Below are 21,879 nucleotides of genomic sequence, written 5' to 3' on the forward strand. Positions count from 1 at the left end.
GTGGCGTGAGAGCGTGTGAAAAGTGTCAATTGCGTGAGTCTCACGCTCAATGCGTGAGAGTTGGCAGCCCTGTGTCTCTCATTAGCAATCGCGCCCTGCTTCATACAGTCATGTTAAAAACATCAATGTATTCACTCATCCATAAGCATTATTAGATCCTTCGGCATGACGACAAGTTCCATAATTCCGCTTGTGCATCATCAACCGACGCCTTTGTTATTGTAAGAGGTGCAACGACCCCTAGCAGCGAAAAAAATTACATATTGCAGCTTTAAGTTATTCATGATTAAGTATCGTATTTAATGGAAACGTATTTTTACCGTTAGTTACGGTATGTGAGGCAAAAGAAAAACTTGACAGTCTGTTTTGGGAAAACTAAACGCTGCATTTGTTAGTTTGTGATATTGAATCTTTACAAAACAGTCAAAAGTTTCATTTTAGAAACTTGATAAGCTAGAAATCCTTGAGCAGACATAAATATTACTGTATATCCACTTGGTTTTTATCCGATTTCAGATTTCCCTGCCCCTAAATGTCACATTAAGGAAAAGCTAACTTTGTTTGACGGTTTTCGTGTCAGTCAGACTCCCTCTTTCTGTCTAAGCGGGTGGTTCTTGGCCAGAATAAGCTGCAGTGTGTACAAGACTTTGATCAATAGCCTAAAGCCTGGCTAGGACTTAGTTGGGGGTTTATGCAGTACTTGTAAGAGCTTATCCAAATTTAGTAAGAACAGGAAACTTTTGATAAGTCAGGCAGGAAAAGCCGGTGCATGCGTGTAACTAGGAAGGCATGAAAAAGCAAACTGGATGTCAGAAGGATTGGGTGTTTTGTGTGTGTGTGTGTGTGTGTGTGTGTGTGTGTGTGTGTGTGTGTGTGTGTGTGTGTGTGTGTGTGTGTGTGTGTGTGTGTGTGTGTGTGTGTGTGTGTGTGTGTTAATGCAAATTCCCAAGTGCACAAGAGCAAGATTTCTGCCCGCAAGTGCTCGTTTAAGTGAACTTTTGAGTCATTCCTCTTAGTAACTCTATCTGTAGTCATTATAAAGCACAGGAACCTCCTGCTGTTCTCCGTGATAACTAAAACCCCATCTGTGTCATTTGAGATTCCCATCAGCTCAGCACAGCAGTGCTTACTGAATCACAGAGGGAGCGGAGGATCAGACTGGAGAACAAGGGTTGTGGAAATCAGGAATCATTTTATTTTTCCCCCTCAGGTTCACTTATAAAGTTAGTCAAGGTTTCTTGCAACAAAAATTGTTAAGAGTTCTCAAACCTTACACCCAAAAACAAAACATGTACGCACTGTAATTCTGGAATAATTTACTTTTATGCATTTGGCAGATGCTTCTATGCAAATTACATTGCATTTCAAGTTATGGTATTTTATTGGTTTGATTTATTGATTCTCCGGGATTCGAACCCATGACTTTGGTGTTGCTATTACCATGCAGTATAGCGTTCAAAAGTTTACGATCTGTAATATTACTTAATGTTTTTTATAAGTTATGTCAGTGATGCAAAGCTGAATTTTCAGCATCATTACTCCAGTCTTCAGTGTCACGTGATCCTTCAGAAATCATTTTAATATGATTTGAAACATTTCTGATTATTATCAGTGTTGAAAACAGTTGTGCTGCTTAAGAAATCTTTTGTAATATTAGTGTCTTTGCTGTCCCTTTTGATCAATTGCTGAATAAAAGTATTCATTTCTTTAAAGGGGTGATATAATGCCCTTTTCACAAGATGTAAAATAAGTCTTTGATGTCCCCAGAGTGTGTATGTGAAGTTTTAGCTCAAAATACCCCACAGATATTTTTATATAGCATGTTAAAGTTGTCACTTTTTGAGAGTGAACAAAAACGCACCTTTTGTGTCTGTCCCTTTAAATGCAAATGAGCTGCTGCTCCCGGCACAGTGGGCGGAGCTTTAAGAGCTCTTGTTCTTTTACCTCACACACACATGCATTAGAAATTTCAAAAACTTTTAGCCTTTTATGTTCAAACCGAAGTCAGACAATGATGGAGAGACTCAAGAAGAAGTGACAACATGTAGAAAGCAACAGGACATTTCTGAATGGTTAGTTGATGAATTTATGTAGCTTATGTGTAGTTATCTTCTAGTCACTGATTAGCATATTCTGTCTTGATAATCTATAAATCGCGTTCCCGGGGGTGGAGTTTTTTAGGGAAATTTTAGGGTTTTAAAATTTTAACCCGGGAGGAATGTGTGTAGTCTCTACCAGCCGTTTGTTGTAGTCCTTAAAAAGCAATTTCTTTAAAAGCAAATATCTCCCTTTGCTTTGAACTTTGAGCATTGTAACTTTGCAGATGTTGTTTATGCTCAAACAGCAACATTACACACTAACTAAAGTTAGAAAAGTGAAATCATATTCAACCACCCCTTTAAAAAAAAACAACTGTTGCCAAACTTTTGAATGGTAGGCTAGCATAGATGCACTTCATAGATTAATGTTTGTATGTTAATGTGTTCATTGTGCACAGATTTTAGTTGATCTGTTTGCAGTTTTTACCCATATGCGTTAAGTTTTGAAAGTAACAGTATGTTTTTCAGCTCTATATTTCCAATGATCAAGGAAGATTCAGTTTTTATCATTTCAGTGAGGAGTACATTCTGTCTGAGCATTAAATGGGTCCTACTCCTCACTGACATTGGGGACAAGAGTCTGTATTTCAACAAAGGCATGTTTGTGATGTGTGTGATTATCAGAGGTCCTAACGGAGTGTGGACGATGGAGGAGAGAGGCGAGACGCCTCACTTTAACACCACGTTCGAGGAGGCGCGTCCCAGCGTGACTCACATGTCTCTGCTACAGCTGCAGAGGACAGGACACCTCAAATACCTCATCAGCCAGAACGTAGACGGCCTTCACCTGCGCTCCGGCTTCCCCAGGTAATAACCTAGCGGATATTGCACACAAAAATGGCTAAAGCTTTCTCCAAAAGCTGCAATCTGATTGGCTGGCTTCACTTTTCTCTCATACCGTTTTGATTAAAGTTTTGACCTCTGTCCTGTATGTGATTTCAGATGTGTCATGTTGATTAGCTCTTGTAATTTTCTCCTCCCGTAAGCGAACGCAATTAGCATGTCTTGTTCTGGCAGATGAGGTGAAGCTGTTAATGTATTGACATGATGAATTCCCCGTTATATTCAGGCAGACTTAATTAAAAGCCATCAGTCTTCATATATTGTATTTTTCATTAATGTTTTGAATTTGAATCAGAGTTATTGTCTTAAATTGTAAAAAAAAAAAAAAAAAAAAAAAAAAAATTTTTTTAGTGCTTTAGTTGCCAACATTTGCAGTTTTTGTTTTTTGTGTTGAAGTTAGTTGATGTACTACTAAAGTAACTAATATTAAAACTGAAATAAAAATAAATAAAAACTATAGTGCTGATTTAGAAAAAGTTTTATGGTGGCATGAGGACTGTGAGAGGTTGCGACAGAAGAAAGCATCCATGCATAGTTCTTGTGGATTTATGGCTTGACCATCCATAATCATGCAAAACGGTTGCATTACCACAAAGTTATCGTCTGTACTGTTTAAAAAAATATATACAAAACCAATAACAAAATATCAATATCCAGGGCACTAAGACACTGCCTTTTAAACACATCAACAGATTCTACATGCCTCTGAGCTCTTTAGAGTAGGTTTATCATTATAAAGAAGAGTCGTTTTATTAATAATACTGTCTGTCATCCATCTATCAGTCATCTATTTATCTATCAGTCATCCATCTATCTATCTATTTTTTTTTTTTTTTTGTCTTATTGCAAATGAAGTCATGATGAGAGTGGAGTGGCCATGAGATTGTGCTGCGCAGTCAGAGAATCCAAATGTCATGCGAAAATAGTTAAGGTACACAACACGGGTCAAAATAAAGAAAGAGAAGTGTTGTGAATGGGGTGGGGTTAGATGTCTCCTCTGAGTTAGGCAAGAGGCCGGGAGTTCTGATTCACGAACAAATGAAAAAACAGTCCATTTGTTTGTGAACTGGGCTACACTGGTTAAACTGCATGTTTTTGAGTCACCAAAAAGAACCGGTTCATAAGAGTCATCTGTTAAGGAAGCTGACTACACAGTGAGTGCAGCCCACAAATGCAACTTATAGAAAAATGTGTTATCTTTTTTTATTTCATTATATTGAAGCTCAGCTGCTGAAAAGAGGTACAAAAACACTGCTTAGATTAAAGGGTAACTCTTGCCAGAATTGAACCTAGGGTCTTTTTGTTAATCTACCCAAAGAGTCAAACTTTCGTGTAAAAGCATAATTAGCATGGAAACGCCACTTTTAAGATTGACCGTATTTTCGTTTTAGGTCAAATTGCCTTTTGAATGGGAGTGTTTGGGGCACTTCTATGATAGCATCAAAATCGCTATTTTTAAAACACTAATGCGGCTCGACACAACATGAAACTGTGCTGGAAGTATCACCAGGGGCTCTACACATGAACTCCAGCATTGAGAACATTGTTTGTGTACACAGAGTTTACTAAAAAGAAAGGTTTTGTTCGACTCACTTTATCAGTTAGTGTTTCCGGTGGCTGAAATTTTGTTAGTCACTAACTGATAAAGTGAGTCGTACAGTGCCCCAAGCACTCCCATTCAAAAGGCAATTTGACCTAAAACGAAAATACGGTCAATCTTAAAAGTGGCGTTTCCATTCTAATTATGCTTTTACATGAAAGTTTGACTCGGGTAGATTAACAAAAAGACCACAGGTTAAATTTTGGCGAGAGTTACCCTTTAAAATTTGATATTAGGATAAATCTGAGGTGGCAGTGTTTTTTCCCTGTATATAGACATATAAAAAAAAATACTATAATAGTACTAAAAAAATACTAAATCTTTAATTAAAATTAAATAAAAATCTAAAAATAAAAACTATTACAAAATATTAATAAAAACTGTGATGGTATACGAATGATGAGATTGTCATCTTTTCTGTAATAGCTCCATCAATCATTATGAATTATGATTAATTTCTCATTCTTCTGGTCTTATTGAGTTATTTCTCTCTGTATCTGCTAGGGATCGATTGTCGGAGCTGCACGGGAACATGTTTGTTGAAGAATGTGAGAAGTGTGGCAAGTATGTGATCGATCTCTCTGAACATGTTAATGAAGTCTGTTTGCACAGTGCACTCGTCAAGACCAAGAATAATGGCAACTTCTGATGAAGAAGTTCAGTACGGTTTTAAACATGTTGCTGTGTTACTGGTTGCTAAGGGCAGATAATGATATAAAAAGACAGACTTTTAACTCATTTATTTGTCTAGCCGCAGAAACAGCTTTCACAGGCTTTATGAAGGTACATTTAAGACTTTTTTTAAGACCAAGTAAAGACAATTTAAGGAATAAATCAAAGGGAGCACAATACGTCAATATGTTCTTTAAATGTTAATGTCTAGGGAGAAACACAATGAGTTTTATTAGCAACACTTGAAAATAGAACTTTTAACAGATATCCATTACTTTTTAATTCATTTTACAAATGTAAAATATAGCTTGAATGATAGATATTTGATGGCCTCTAAGTGCCATCTGAAATTTTCTTCTAAAATTGTATGTTTAAGTTCAGTAATTTCACTTTAATGACAATTAATAGGTCATTTTCATTGCCATTAAAGTGAAATAACTGAACATAAACATACAAGCTTGATAAAAATGATCATTCTAGAAGAAAATTTCAGATGGCACTTAGAGGCTTTTGCATCTGAAGTCTTCATTTAGATATTTGTATTGGAAAACAGGACAAAAATACAGAGGAAGATATTTATTTTCTGCACTGCATGCAACATTTAATGCCATAACTTTCTAAATGTAAGACTTCTGCTCTGATATAAGACATTTTTAAGGCCTTTAAAGGGATGGTTCGGAGTAAAATCAACCTAGGCTCCTTTGCACCATGACCTCGAGCCAAACACCCCCCAGAAGCCTTATTCCCCTTGGTCGAACATTATTAAAGTTAGAGCTTATTTAGAGATATCAGCCGAATGTCTTAGTGCAGGCGCTAATGGATCCAAGGTTGTATCTCGTAAATTACCCCACTAATAATGCCCAGAATGGTGCCAAACTTCTACAATAGTACAAATAGGTTCTGTACTCATAAAACGAGGCATTGGAAAGTTTGTAAGTACATCAGGAGTTTATTATGACCGCCGCTAGCGTAGCTAGCGAAAGCGGTCATATAGGGATTGTCAACGTTTTTTTTTCCCGTCATCTACTGAATTTTTCGTCAACGATACCAGGGACACCGAAACACCGGGGAACATGAAATTTGGTGGGCATGTAGCCCCACTAGACTTTTACGGAAAAATTTCGTTTGGTCCCCGGGGGCCACTCCCCCCCCCCCCGCGCTGGGCCCACCCAAACCCAAAAAATGCAGTTTTTCCTAAATAACTACCTGAATCGTGGCACCGAGGATGAAGAAATTTGCATGGTATGTTGGTCTTAAGGGCCCACATCAACCTAGCCCATAATCACTCATTTGTGATTTGCGCCCCTCCCATAAAAAATAAAAATGCAATATTATTCTGCTTTAATCGCCCCTATCTTCAGTTGAGATGTTCAGAACTGCACCATATTTCATGTGTATGATTAACTTGACATTCTCTGGGGGTATGCTAAGTTTCGTAGAATTTCATCCATGGGGGGGTATAAAATAAATTCATTTATGTGCACATTTAGTGACTGTACACTCATCGGCCTGTAGATGGTGGTGTTGAGCGAAGGGTTGCTGGTTTAGGATGATACTGTCACTAAGGTTGCCAACTGTCCCGAATTAGGCGGGACGTCCCGCATTTTGGGCCTAATTTATTTGTCCCTTGCGTGACCTCCCGTGTCCCGTTTTTTGACAAGCTGATAAACCACTGACTGATACAACAGCAACAGCAGCAGTGCTGACCACGACACTTGAGAATGATCACCGACACCTGTCATCATCCAATCACAGCTTTTTTTAATCACTGTTTTGAGACAAATCATTGTTTGATTTGCGAACATCCTCTGCCGTCTGGTCGCTTCCACTTCAAGCCTGACTCGTCTCGCGCTAACGGTAATTTCCTTTCACTGTCCACGTTTTGATTTCGGCTAATCAATTTTGGCGAATGCAAACAACGTGATTATTGTTCATGAGTCTAACATCCAGCCACGCAAGCAAACATGTAATCTACCTGAGGGAATAATATGCTCAAAAAACATTTCTGATTATTATTAATGTTTTAAAGCTTTTAGAAAGTACATAGAAAGCTTTTGTAACATTATCTTAACTGTCACTTTTGATTAATGTAATGCATCCTTGCTGAATAAAAGTAGGCAATTACTTTCTTTATTTTTTTCCCCAAAAAATAATCTTACTAACCCCAAACTTTTGAACTGTAAGCCTAGTGTATAATGTTAAAAAAGCTTTCTATTTTAGATAAATGCTGTTATTTTGAACTATGGTTTGTTTGTAATGTGACTTTTTTCATGTATGACATTAAAATTATTTTTAGAATTAAATACATAAATAGGTTAAGCAATACAAATGTGTTTATGTCTGATAACCTTTTAAACACAAACTTAACTGCAGACACTGAAATGACGTACACTGTGTGATACAGTACAAATATTTTGAGTGTCCCTCATTTTCCTATAAATAACCACGATTGTCCCGCATTTTCCTTTTCTGAAGTTGGCAACCCTAACTGTCACACACACACATGCAGGAATACAAACAAACGCAAGCATGCACACACACTGACATCCACACGCACAGACACACACCCATACACACACACATACAAATCCACATGCGCAGACACACACACAAACACACACGCGCACACACATGTACGCACGCATACATGCACGCACAGACACACACACACACAGACACACACATACACAAACACACACACATACACACACAGACAGACATGCACATACTACTACTTTTTTTAGGTATATACATAAACATGCAATACAGCCAAATTGCTCACGTCATTTCTTTTTGTGGAAAGCCAGTGCAGGCCTGAGCGGCGGTCATATTTTGTACTGCCATGCGGCATGCGGTACATCTAGTTTAAATAACACTTGCCTAATGGCTAATGCTACCACTAACCCAGATGTCAACGTCACTTCAGTGGTTTGGGAAAAGCACGTAAAAGTCCTGGCAGAAAGCGATGCATAAGGATGTAGTGTTCTCCAAATAAGCTCTAACTTTAATAATGTTCAACCAAGGGGAAAAAGGCTTCTGGGGGGGTGTTTGGCTCGAGGTCATGGTGCAGAGGACCCTAGGTTGATTTTACTCTGAACCATTCCTTTAATATGTGTAAGGGCAAATTAAGAACTTTTAAAGACCGGCAGAAACCCTGTTTCATCTAAACATTAGCTTGTTTTAAATGACTTTAAAGTGTGTACTTTTGCATGTCAATGTACTTTCTCTTATCCCAGTTTAAAGCAATATTCCAAGTTCATTATCATCACACAGGCTAAGATCAGTTGACACCATTTGAGGTTTATTACCAGAAAAATAATAATGGACATTTTCTAAATGTAAACAAATCTTACAATGACTTAATTGAGGCACTTACAATGAAAGTGAATGGGGCCAATCTGTAAACATTAAAATACTCTGTTTAAATAGTACAGCCACAAGACAAACAATGTGTTAACATATTGGGCTGTTTCAGGCAGTATGTTCGGGACACGGTGACTGGAGTGATGGGTCTGAAGCCGACCGGACGCTACTGCGATGTCACGCGTTCCAGAGGACTCCGATCTTGCAGGTGATTGCTCCATTTTAGAGGAATGGACCAGATCAGGTCCATTATTGATTTTCCTTGATGGTGGGACTCCAGAATTTCAAGACTATTCTTTTCACACACATCTCTGTGTATTGCTGTGAATGTCTCGGCTCCCACCATCAATCCAATTTGTCCTAAACATGAGACCTGCTTCAAAATGAAACGTAAGATATAGTTAACACGTATAGTTTAACACAGCTTGCCCGGTCAGATGCTCTGACAGATACTTGTACAGTTTACTGCCTTTGAGATGTGCTGTTTTCCTCCATTTTACATTTTACATTTTACAGGCATATTCTCCATCTGTAAATGTTAGAAAATCATGCAAATATTTCTATTTTGCTGTCAGGAGCGGGCAAGCCTGCAAGCGAGTCTCCGCTAAACTTCACAGACTTCAGTGAACGAGCGCCGCCGAACAGATAGAGCACAATAATTCTGACTAAAATATGTTTTTGTAGGACATTAAATGTGCTAATGTAAAATTGTAACCTACAAGTAAGGTGTTTATATTTGCTCATAATATATAGCATTAGCTTACATGGTTACACTCACTATATTTGGTTTCATAGCCTTCCATGTGAACATTTTGTTGGAAATGTGAAAAGCATTTTTTAACTCTTTCCCCGCCACTGACTGAATTTTCCGGCTGTCCATGTTTTCACAGTTATACGGTAGGGGGCGCTATTACGCATCTACTGAAAGAGTGCAGAATCTCCTGATCAAAACACAGGTGAAGAAGAAGCAGAAGCAAGCGATAGAAGCATTGTTTACGGACAATGCGATTATCAAACATTAAACAGCATATAAATCAAAACTGCCTGATGTTACTGAATGAAATGTGGACCCAGGATGAGCTATAGGACTGTGAAGCTTTAGGGATCTACTCCATCTGTGTTTTGATCATCGTTGTGAATCTGATCCAGAACAAAAAAGCTTTTTCTTCAAAATCTAGCTTTTTTTGTGAAACTTACCCACATTTAAATGTTCCTAAAAAAAGAATGCATGAAGCTAATTTATATATATATATATTTATATAGAAAGCAGGGGGTCTGTTTTTTATTCGTACAATATTCATTCACTCCGATATTCATACAACAAAATATTCTGGGGCCATGAAACTTTTGTGAAATTTATCAAAAATGCTGGCACTGACTGGCAACTTTTTTCAAAAAACGCTGATGGTGTAAATAGTTAAATACAGATTTTCTTTTTTAATTAAAATAGAAAAAAGTAAAAAATACAGAGATGTATAGCATATGTCGCCATTCAGCCAAAAAGTACAGAGATGATTTTTGGCCCTATCGGCCAGCCCTAGTATGTACTGAGGGGCCTCAGGGGCCCTAGTGGTCAGCTCACACAGTCTGTTGTCATTGGCAGTCTCGGGCTGTGCGCCTGTGGCTTTAAAGGCCCCTGGCAGTCTGAGGTCCCCGGGCACCGGCCCCACCGCTTCATTATCCAGCCCTGAGCATCCTCTGATAATGCAGCATGCAAATGTTATGTGTGACTTCAGTTGCTCAAACTTAAAATATTTCAGTGGCATTATTTTTAAAATGTGTATCCTGTATTCACCCGTGTCATTTTAGTATCATTAATATACTATTGTAGCATTTATTCATATTTAAAATGAATATTATTATTTTTTCTTCCATTTTTATGTTTTAGTAAAAACTTGTTTTACAAGTTTTAGTCATTTTGTTAATTTTTATTGACTGAAATGAAATAAGCTTAAGGGTTTTTCTATTTTATTTTATTATCGTAACGTTTATTTTATTTCAAGTAACGAAAATGTTTTTTTTTTCTTTTAGTTTAACGATAATAACCCTGGTAATCTGGAACGACTGCAAGTCACTAGTTAAAACATGTAAAAGATAGTAAAAGTAACAGAGCTTGATATTGACATTGATGCGCTGCTTTCTTAACTTAAAAACATGATGTCCATTGGACGCATGTGTTCACAAAACAATTTTAAAATAGCAAGAACGCGTCCTGCGCACCCGCCCCCTCTGATTTCTGTGCTTGTCATGAGCTATTTGGTGTCTCATCCCTGTGTGTGTGTGTGTGTGTGTGTGTGTTTTATCTGCAGAGGTAAGCTGATCAGCACTATATTGGACTGGGAGGACTCACTGCCTGACAGAGACCTGAATAGAGCTGATGAGGCATGCAGGTAAGGAAGATAAATATCCCGAGACTGAGACTGAATGAGGGAGGTGTGCTCTAACAGAACAGAGAAGGCCATTATATTTAGGGAATCAAGAACGGTGTGCGTTGAGAACAAGGCAAGCAGCACTTACGGGACCAAAGGAAGGTTGAGCACATTCGTTTGGTGATTGACAGGTGAATTTAGAAAACACAATTCCTTGATGTACTAACATAACTAAAACTTAAACTGAACTTAAAAGTATATAAACATAATAAAAAAATAAATAAAAAAAGTTAACACAACTAAATTACTAAAACTTTTATTGAAATGAAAATGGAAAATTAAAATAACAACTAATTCAAATTATTAATAAAAACTATACTAGTAGTATCCAATGATACTAAAATAACACTGTTTGGTGGAGCTGTAACCCAACTTATGTGGTATTCTCAGTGATGCTTACAATCATTTCACGACAATATGCCAATTTGTTGATTTTGTGATGATTGGACTGCAGATGATTTGGAAAGAAAAATAAATTGAAGTAATTGTTAACAAAACGTATGCAAATTGGTTCAAAATGTCAGATATTGAAAACAGGACAATTCTTATCATTATTTTTTGTTATGGAACTGTTGTGTTTATTATAAATTGATTTATCCATGCGCATCATTTTTTTAAAATCAATCTGTTTCACTCAGATAAACTTCAAAATGCGGAAGAAAAGATGAGTGCGAAGATAATTGCAATCGCATGCCGATTTTAAAGAGTCCCCAGGAATGTACAGAGATATGAATCATGATTTAGGTTAAGATATCGCAAAATTAAAATGAGTTTTGGACTTCATTTTATACATTAATTTATTTATATAGCCAAACTGCTACAGTGTGTTCTGGCAGTGATGCATTGTAAACTTGACCTCACTTCCTACACAAAGTGTTGCAATTATAAGTACTTATAACTATTCCATTTTCAATTACAATTATTAGATTAAATGTGTCTGAAAGTGCTTCCTTACAAAGTATTAAAAGAACTTTGAATCAGAACCAGAATTCCTAATGATACTCAGTCTTAATCATTGTATCGACAGCACCAGATCCAGCTTAATCGTTTTACGGGAATGCACTGCAGTCTAGACACAGACACACACGCATACAAAACATCCCACAACACTGCTGCACATCTGACCCGCGACTGTCCTCTGGGTTTCCACATGCTTTAAAATCCACTGGAGTTTGATGGAAATAAATGTGATCTTGAATATGGTTTTTCCCTTTCTATTTTGTAATACACAGTAGTTACAATTTGAGTTGTATGTAATTGAATGTAATACTTACGTTCATTTGTTTAAGCTGTCAAGAGTTTGCTTTAAGGCATAGTACTACAAATCTGCATAATATATAACTTTATTTCCTAGTTTACAAGATCACTCGATATTACATGATTTAAGAATGAGATCCTTCATATATAAACATTGGAATGTGTGTGCTTGCTTCTGTAAGTAGTGCTCATACTTAGAACTTTTAGTTTGATCATGTATCTTCGTTTTATTGTTCGATTGGTTTGTCTTTGTTTTTATATTTCATAATGTGATGCAGCTTTAAAGGATTAGTTCACCTCAAATTGAAAATTTCCTGATAATTTACTCACCCCAATGCCATCCAAGATGTTCATGTCTTTCTTTCTTCAGTGGAAAAGAAATTAAGTATTTTGAGGAAAACATTTCAGGATTTTTCTCCACACAATGGACTTCAATGGCAACCAGAATGTTGAAGTTCAAATCAATGCAGCTTCAAAGGGCTCTGCACGATCCCAGCTGAGGAATGGGGTCTTATCTAGCGAAACAATCGGTCTTTTTTTTAAAAATTTAATCACGTTAGAAAGGTCACGAAAAAAAAGAAGAAAATAATAATAATAAATTAAAACAAAGATGTCAGACGATTTTGAAGTTGGAAGAGAAAATGAGATGGAATTTTTCGCCCTTCCCTACCTTTTTGAACCGGAGTACACAGACAAATAACTTAGAAAGATGACGTGACTCGTGACTTTTCCAACGTGATGACGCAATGCGTGGCGCGTCGCAGACCAGCACAAGACGAACAATTGTGTTTAAAAAGTAAATAAATTGTAATAATTTTTTTAGAAAATGGCCGATCGTTTCGCTAGATAAGACCCCATTCCTCAGCTGGGATCGAGAGCCCTTTGAAGCACTTCAGAGCCCTTTGAAACTGCATTGATTTGAACTTCAACATTCTGGTTGCCATTGAAGTCCATTGTGTGGAGAAAAATCCTGAAATGTTTTCCTCAAAAAACTTAATTTCTTTTCCACTGAAGAAAGAAAGACATGGACATCTTGGATGGCATTGGGGTGAGTAAATTATCAGGAAATTTTCATTTTGAGGTGAACTAATCCTTTAATATTATGCTTATTAAACATGGTGTCATTTTTGTAATCAAGTTAGTTGACCACTGATGTTTGCTATTGCAGGTCAGGTAGAGACAGTCTTAAGGTGCGGTCACATTTACTGTTGCGGGCAAAAACATCCATGCATTTCAATTGGAATCCACGAAATCTGGAATTTCGCATGAGGGCGAATGATTTTCCCATGCAGATTTTGCAGTTAATCATGCGGATTCACTGCATTGACCGACAAAAAGCTGCTTGGTTTGAAAGTGAGTAATGTGTGGTCACTTTTTGCCAGCAAAATGTATTTGAAATGTGACCACACCTATATAGACATGTCCTTTAAAGGGGACATATCATGCCAAATGCACTTTTTTAGCCCTTAAATGCATTTTGTTGTATATTTGGAGTGTTTAGAAGTACAGAAAATATGAAATTATTCTCTTCAGGTGCTTCGTTGATATCTTTATATTCTGTTTTGGTCATATTTTTCAACCTGTTCCGATTTTTCTGTTATCTATGACGTTTTTTGAACTATTTGGAACTGCCAAATAAGGACATTGACTTCCGGCCCACCACTTCGAGCAATCCGCCATTTTTATTTCTCGCTGCAATTTTGTAGTCCAAGCTAAAGGATGCAGAAGTTACGAGAGGGTAAGTTAAAATGTTCGGTTGTTGGATGTAGTAACCCACACGCTTCATTACACCGTTTAATGTAGATGATTTGCCGCGCTTGTTACAGGACGCATGTTTAACTGAAAGAACGAGCAGAGAGAGAGAGAGACCCGGTCGCGCGCGCGCTCACTCTCTCTCTTCAGAGCCAGGCGAAAGTGTAAACAAGACTTCACCGTCTCCAAACTAGACGCTGTCTTGCTCTCTCTCCCTCGCACATATTAATCAAAATAAATCGACACGGTGGTAAAAGGTCGGAAGACCAAAGTTTCATGTGTAAATACAGTAACACACCATTGCGATACATCCATATGAAGACGTTGTTCTGCAGGTTCGTCGTCTTCATTTTCATCTCGCTCCGGCTCCGACTCTGGCTCGAACATGTAAGGCTGGCTGGACAAGTCTTCCGTTGTTGTTATTTTGTTAATAACGTGTGAATAAAAAGTTTCTGTGCCGCTAGATAATCGTATCTCTGCTATCAAACTACAAAAATGGCCGAACGGGGTGGAGTTGAACCGCTGCAACATGGAGAGGGGGCGGGGTATGAAGTGTCTCAATTGTATTTAAAGAGACCGCACCAAAACGAGTTGCTCTCAGACGCACATCAGAAAAGGGGTAGAAAAGGGGCCTGTGGAGCTATAATAATGAGGAATTCAGACCCAAGCATTGCAGTTCCGCTTTATATAGACTACAAATGTATGATTTATATGTAAAAAGGAACAATTTAAAAGCATGATATGTCTCCTTTAAATGTGTTTTAGGTAGAAGCATGTCTGAGCATGTAGGTTTCACAGTGGACGCACGGTATTCTGGGATTGATGTTCTGTTCAGGTGAAATCAGGACGAGCACGATGAGTGTCCTCCCAACCTGAGAAAACCACTCAAACTCCTGCCAGCTCCTGTTCAGACAAAGGGGATTCGTAATTCTCGTTCTCACTGCTTTCGCTCTTTCAGTTTTTACTCTCATGGTCTGAGGTCACTTGTGGTTTCTTTAGAAGACTGCAATAATTCATTTTGAAAGATATCTGGATTTTTTATTTTTGTTGTTATTATTTGGTCTGGTTTTTCAGCCAATCTCTTTCTTTTAGTCATGCATAGAAAGTGATTCTTTGTCTAAGTGACAGTAGTTAATGGAGCTTTTAGTGAACCAGTATTCATTATCTTGTGTGCAGGATAATCAGCTCTTTATGAATATTTGATAAAATGTAAGTATTGTACTGTTTCTGTTGAAGCTTGTACTTTATAAAGTTAATGATTTTCAGATAAAGAGATTTCAGCAGTGATTACAGGTACAAGGTTTTTGAGCTAGTACATCTTTGCTCATGTCACAGTTCTTGTAAAGACTTGTGAAACAGGCAAAATGGTCCACTAGTCATTCAACAACTGACTAGTCAACCAGTATGACCCATTTCACTTGTTTCAGAGTTTTCTGTATTCATTTTTAAATGCTATATTATTTCAGCCTTCTACAGATTTCATAAAAATGCAGCATATATATATATACACACTTTTAGTTTACAATATCCTTTTTATATACTTAAAATTTAAGATTTTTTTTTGCATTGTGACTTTTCTTTTATTAGCACATGTCCTCATCTAATTCTCATTACCATAATGTTTCATTTAAGGTAATATGTTTTACTGTGTTTACATACACTGCATTTAAATACTGTAATTTGTATTATTATTATTCAAAACAGCAGGTTAAAGGCAGGTCATTTTAACTAAAACTGTTAAATGGTTTTCGTTAATTGAAATTAAACTTAAATATAAATATTAGATGAAAACTAATTTTTTTTTATTTTTTGTTTCAAGTACTACAATTATTAAAACTGAACTAAAAATAAATTAAAGATACAAAAATGACAAAGCCACATCTTAAAATTACAAAAAAATTAACTAGCATTAAAAAACTGAAAAAATAAAAAAGCTATAATCAAATAATATTAGACTTTGAAAAGAAGTACAATTTATTATTTTATTCTTTACAAAATTTATTTTGTATGGGATTTATTTTTTATTTTTTTGCCCATTACAATATTGTCATGACAACAGTCCAAAACATCATTTCTTTCTTTATGTGAAATATAATTTCTTATCTTTCTTTTGCCTTGGAGTTGAAATATGACTGCGACATGTTCTTTACAGGTTTTGAATATTAATGATAAAACAATTTAATTAAGAAATGATGATGAATGAAATCAAAGAAGAAACTATAAAGAAACGGCAGATTGTTTGTGACAGATAGCCTAGTTTATTTGCGGTTTATAAAACGGTTAGTTCCCGTCCTTGATTCTGATTGGCCAATAGCTGTTTTATTCACGATAAAACACAGCAATGGCCGCTGTATGTATCACTACACAACACCCTTAGCAACCAGAACTACGTAAACAGATGTTCTCATTGATATTGTTCATTGAAGCTAACAACACCCTTCATCCGTGACTTATTCACAATACAGCACAGCCTCTCGTACCTTATTGCTTACATAATGACCGCTTGGAGGTTAAGAAGAATAAAGCCTTTTATTGGTCTTAATGAAGCAGGAAAAGACCATTAAAAGGACAGTCACACCTCCAGAAGTGTGACATTTGTGTGTGCATCGTGACTCCGATGGCCTGTGGCTCAGACTAATGTGAATGAACATACTCACCATTTCTGAGGAAAGAACAACAGACCCCAGCAGCTGATATTGTGTCTCTTCACAGGCGAGCTGACCTGGCCTTGACGTTGGGTACATCTCTTCAAATTAAACCTAGTGGAGATCTTCCTCTTCTAACCAAACGCACAGGAGGAAAGCTGGTTATAGTCAACCTTCAGCCTACAAAGCATGTACGTTTCACTCAAAATGCTCATAAAGTTTGACAAATAATGTTTGTAGCATATGATGTCTTTTGAAATGATTTGTCAAATCTCACTTGAGGAGCGTTGTTTGTATGACAGTGTTTAATAGTTGCATTACTGTTCAAAAGTTTGAGGTCAGTAAGATTTTTAAAGCAATTACTACATTTATTCAGTAAGGATGCATTAAATTGCTCAAATGTGACAGTAAAGACATTTATAATGTTTCTAAAGATTTCTACTCTATTTTTGAACTTTATATTCATCAAATAATCCTGAAACACATGCATCATTGTTTCCACAAAAATATGAAGCAGCACAACCGTTTTCAACACTGATAATAATCAGAAATCATCATATTAGAATGATTTCTGAAGGATCATGTGACACTGAAGACTGGAGTAATGATGCTGAAAACTCACAGGAATAAATTACATTTTGAAATATAGTCACATAGAAAATGCTTATTTTAAATTGTAATATTATCTCTCAATATCGCTGTTTTTACTGTATTTTTGATCAAATAAATGCAGCCTTGGTGAGCAGAAGAGACATTTCTTTTAAAAACAATCTTATCAATCCCAAACGGTAGCGTATAAGAATCAATTTCATTTAGTATTCTGACAATGCAGACAGAAGAGCAGCTCAGAAGGTTTTTAACAGTCTTTATCTTAGTCCTCACCCACACAAAAGTACACATGCTGACACAAACACACAGTAGTTTAAGATCTGTCGCACGTGTGAGCTCTGAGCACACAGCATCACACACGCTCGGATTACTGTCCTTCAAAAGCACAGCTGCGCTAAACCCTTTCTGACCATTCATTCTCTTTATTAAAAGAAGCTTTGCAGCTTCGCCAAATTGACAGATGGATTTTCTCTTAAGCTTGTATCGTCAGTCTGTCGTTTCCTTTCTGATGTCATTATGTGGCTGGAATGTCTTTTTAATGAATTAATCCTATTAATTTTAAGACGTGTTGTTATCGGCCAATGTTTGAGTCATGTTTCATGATCTGAAGGTTATTTTTGCCGACGTACCTCATAGCGTCCGATTCGTCAACATCTCAGTTCCCAAATTGGATTTATTTTTTTATAAATCTTGTTTGAAATTCAAAGCCTGACACGTATACGACGTGTTATTCCACATGTCAGATTTTAGGGAGGGGGAGTTTATGGTATTATAGCTTCTTAACATATAAAGGAATAGAATTTGACATTTCTTGGGCAATTTTTTAATGTCGGTAATCTGGCTGTGCTGTGTTTGATTAAAGTGTTCATTTATTCAGCGTAAATCTTAAGTATTTCACACAGACTTCCAGAGAATGCAACAACAAAAAAATGCATTCAAGGAGCACACACACTATCGTTCAAAAGTTTGGGGGTGTTAAGATTTATTAAATGTTTTTGAAAGAAGCCTTATGCTCACCAAGACTACACTTATTTGATCAAAAAATACAGTAAAAACAGTAATATTGTGAAATATTATTTCTAATTGAATATATTTTAAAATGTAATTTATTCCTGTTAATCAAAGCATAATTTCTCCAGTCTTCAGTGTCACATGATCCTCCAGAAATCATTCTAAAATGCTGATTTGCTGCTCAAGAAACATTTCTTATTATTATCAATGTTGAAAACAGTTGTGCTGATTCATATTTTGTGGAAATGTGATACATTATTTTCAGGATTCTTTGATGAATATAAAGCATTTATTTGAAACGGAAATCTTTTGTAACGTTTTAAAGTCTTTGCTGTCACTTTTGATTAATTTAATGCATCCTCGCTGAATAAAAGTATTAATTTCTTTTAAAAAAATCTTAGTGACCCGCAAACTTTTAACCATAATGTATATGATTTTTCAGATTTATTAAAAATAGTTCTGTTTATTCAGGGAAATTTACATTTCAGTTGAATTAAACTCTTAAAGGTGCAGTAAGCGATTTCTGAGAAACTGTTGAAAGTGGATTGGACTGAGCACCACAACAAACTTGTAGCCAATCAGCAATAGGGGGCGTGTCTATTCATGACAGGGAGGACAGAGTGAGCCAATCAGCAGTAGGGGTGTGTCTATTCATGACGGGGAGGACAGAGTGAGCCAATCAGCAGCACGGGGTGTGTCCACTCACGATGGGAGAGGAGAGAGAGTGAGCCAATCAACAGTAGGGGGTGAGTCCACTCATGATTTGGGAGGAGAGAGAGTGAGCCAATCAGCAGTAGGTGGCGTGGACACATGATGGGAGAGGAGAGAGAGTGAGCCAATCAACAGTAGGGGGTGAGTCCACTCATGATTTGGGAGGAGAGAGAGTGAGCCAATCAACGGTAGGGGGTGTGGACACATGATGGGAGAGGAGAGAGAGAGCCAATCAACAGTAGGGGGTGTCTCCACTCATGATTTGGGAGGAGAGAGAGTGAGCCAATCAGCAGTAGGGGGCGTGGACACATGATGGGAGAGGAGAGAGAGTGAGCCAATCAACAGTAGGGGGTGTCTCCACTCATGATTTGGGAGGAGAGAGAGTGAGCCAATCAGCAGTAGGTGGCGTGGACACATGATGGGAGAGGAGAGAGAGAGCCAATCAACAGTAGGGGGTGTCTCCACTCATGATTTGGGAGGAGAGAGAGTGAGCCAATCAGCAGTAGGTGGCGTGGACACATGATGGGAGAGGAGAGAGAGTGAGCCAATCAACAGTAGGGGGTGTGTCCACTCATGATTTGGGAGGAGAGAGAGTGAGCCAATCAACAGTAGGGGGTGTGGACACATGATGGGAGAGGAGAGAGAGAGCCAATCAACAGTAGGGGGTGTGGACACATGATGAGAGAGAGAGCCAATCAACAGTAGGGGGTGTGGACACATGATGGGAGAGGAGAGAGAGAGCCAATCAACAGTAGGGGGTGTGTCCACTCATGATTTGGGAGGAGAGAGAGAGAGCCAATCAACAGTAGGGGGTGTGGACACATGATGGGAGAGGAGAGAGAGAGACAATCAACAGTAGGGGGTGTGTCCACTCATGATTGGGGAGGAGAGAGAGTGAGCAAAAGGGAGATTTGAAGAAAGGCTGTAGAGAGAGAGATATATATCTGCATGGCCTAAGCCCCTCGTTAATATTAGGAAAGTGAAGTCCATGTGACTTTCCCCCTTCTGTGAAACACAAAAAAGTGATGGACATAAAGCATGATAAACGTTTGAAAAGTCGTACAATGTACATATGTGATGGTGTTTTAGTGAATAATGGCTTAAATTGTCATACACAAAAAGCTATTGTATGAGATCACAAGTCATATTGACAATTTATTTATGGTGCCTTTTTATTTATAACATGGTTCATCATTATATATGTTAATTTTTAGTGAACTATTGCTTTAAAATCTCTCGGGTTGTTTGTACTTAACAGTGCTACTTGTTTTTTGCAGGACAAGCACGCCCACCTGTGTATCCATGGCTACGTGGATGAGGTCATGGGTCAGTTGATGAAGCTGCTGGGATTGGAGGTTCCTGATTGGGCGGGGCCGATGCTGTGTGAAAGCTCAGGTGGAGACCTGGACGTCCTCCCCTTCGGAGCCTGGAAAAAGGAAGTGAAGATCGAGCTGAAGATCGAGGAAAATAAACACGCTGTCTCAAAGAAACGAAAGAAGAAAGAGCAGGGTGGCGAGATAAACTGCAAGAAAGATGTTAAAGTAGAAGAAGAAGAGACAAAAGAAGGGGGAAAGGAAACCGCGTTAAGTGACTCTCGACCAATCAAAGCGCAGACGGACATTGAACAACCCTCTTCTTAGAGAACGATCACAATCAGACAAAAACTGAATGACAAATCTCAGGAAGTGCGGTCACCAAATGCCCGGTGTTTACATCGTCATGAGGAAAGCCGAGACTCAAACCTGTCAGATTTCTTGCACACCGAGCAGAAGGAAGTGATGTCATAGGGCCATGAGTGTGTACTATTACAGCTAGTTAGTTGGTATGTTTTTATTCTCCAGCTGATCTCTGCAGTTATTCTGGATAGAGGTTTTGGTGAATAATGGTTTTGTACTGTAAAATAATGTGATCTTTTCTAACCTCAAATAAATCAGGTTTGTAAAAATAAGGTTCACTTACATGTCTTTTATAATTCACTCCAATATATATATATAAAAAATAGCCTTACTTTTAAGTGTAGCCTTACTTTTCATTCTATTATTTTTATAATCTCAATTATCTTTATTAGATTCTTATAATACAATGTATTTATGATTGTACAACAAATACAACTATATTCTATGTATATGTAATTATTTGAACAATTTGAATGATATATTTGTCAAATGGGGGATATACTTAATTGTAATGCCACAATGCAAAAAAGCATAACTTGTTATTGGTCCTAAAAATAGGCTTCGTCTTTATGCAACATACTTTTTAATGTTTTGTTTTATTTGTAGGTGAAAAATGACCCAGACAAGCTTTGTGAAATTCAACCTTCAACCAATTTAATAGGTCTGCTCAACACTTTTGTACGTTTGTGTGTGTTTTAAGAGAACAGGTGTTTGCCTGAGCTATTCATATTAGTTTTGTACCATGTAATGCTTCATAACATTTACTAGTTTGCACTGATGAGACATTTATTGATTATTTTGTTTCTTTCTTCAGAGACGTGCTGTGTAAGTTCATTGTTTTTGTACTTTTTTCATGAAGAAGAGAAAAATAAGATGCTGAAATTGTCAGCAGACTTAGTGTTTTGAGTTATTTTACACACACACACACACACACACTCACCGACCGGCCACTTTATTAGGTACAGCTTGCTAGTACCGTGTTGGACCCCCTTTTGCCTGCATAACTTCTTCGTGGCAGAGATACAACAAGGTGCTGGAAACATTATTCAGAGATTTTGGTCCATAGTGTCATGATAGCATCACACAGTTTCTGCAGATTTGTCGGCTGCACATCTATGATGTGAATCTCCCGTTCCTCCACATCTCAATTCTGCTCTATTAGACAGATCTGGAGACTGTGGAGGCCGTTTGAGTTTAGTGAACTCACTGTCA

At 37.4% G+C, this 21,879-nt stretch overlaps 1 protein-coding gene across 1 annotated transcript in view; it reads left to right on the plus strand.

Annotated features, from left to right (window-relative positions):
* sirt6 (sirtuin 6) overlaps nt 1-21,558 on the plus strand; it is a 35,944-nt gene extending 14,386 nt beyond the window's left edge. Inside the window, exons 3-8 of the mRNA XM_084119338.1 lie at nt 2,724-2,906; nt 5,047-5,106; nt 8,690-8,785; nt 10,887-10,967; nt 16,728-16,851; nt 20,269-21,558. Of these exons, the coding sequence (XP_083975464.1) occupies nt 2,724-2,906; nt 5,047-5,106; nt 8,690-8,785; nt 10,887-10,967; nt 16,728-16,851; nt 20,269-20,631 (907 nt within the window). The 3' untranslated portion in view covers nt 20,632-21,558. The remainder of the gene's footprint in view (nt 1-2,723; nt 2,907-5,046; nt 5,107-8,689; nt 8,786-10,886; nt 10,968-16,727; nt 16,852-20,268) is intronic.
* The last annotated feature ends 321 nt before the right edge of the window (nt 21,559-21,879 follow it).

The sequence above is a fragment of the Abramis brama genome, assembly GCF_963993115.1.
Source record: "Abramis brama genome assembly, chromosome: 7".
NCBI lineage: Eukaryota > Metazoa > Chordata > Actinopteri > Cypriniformes > Leuciscidae > Abramis > Abramis brama.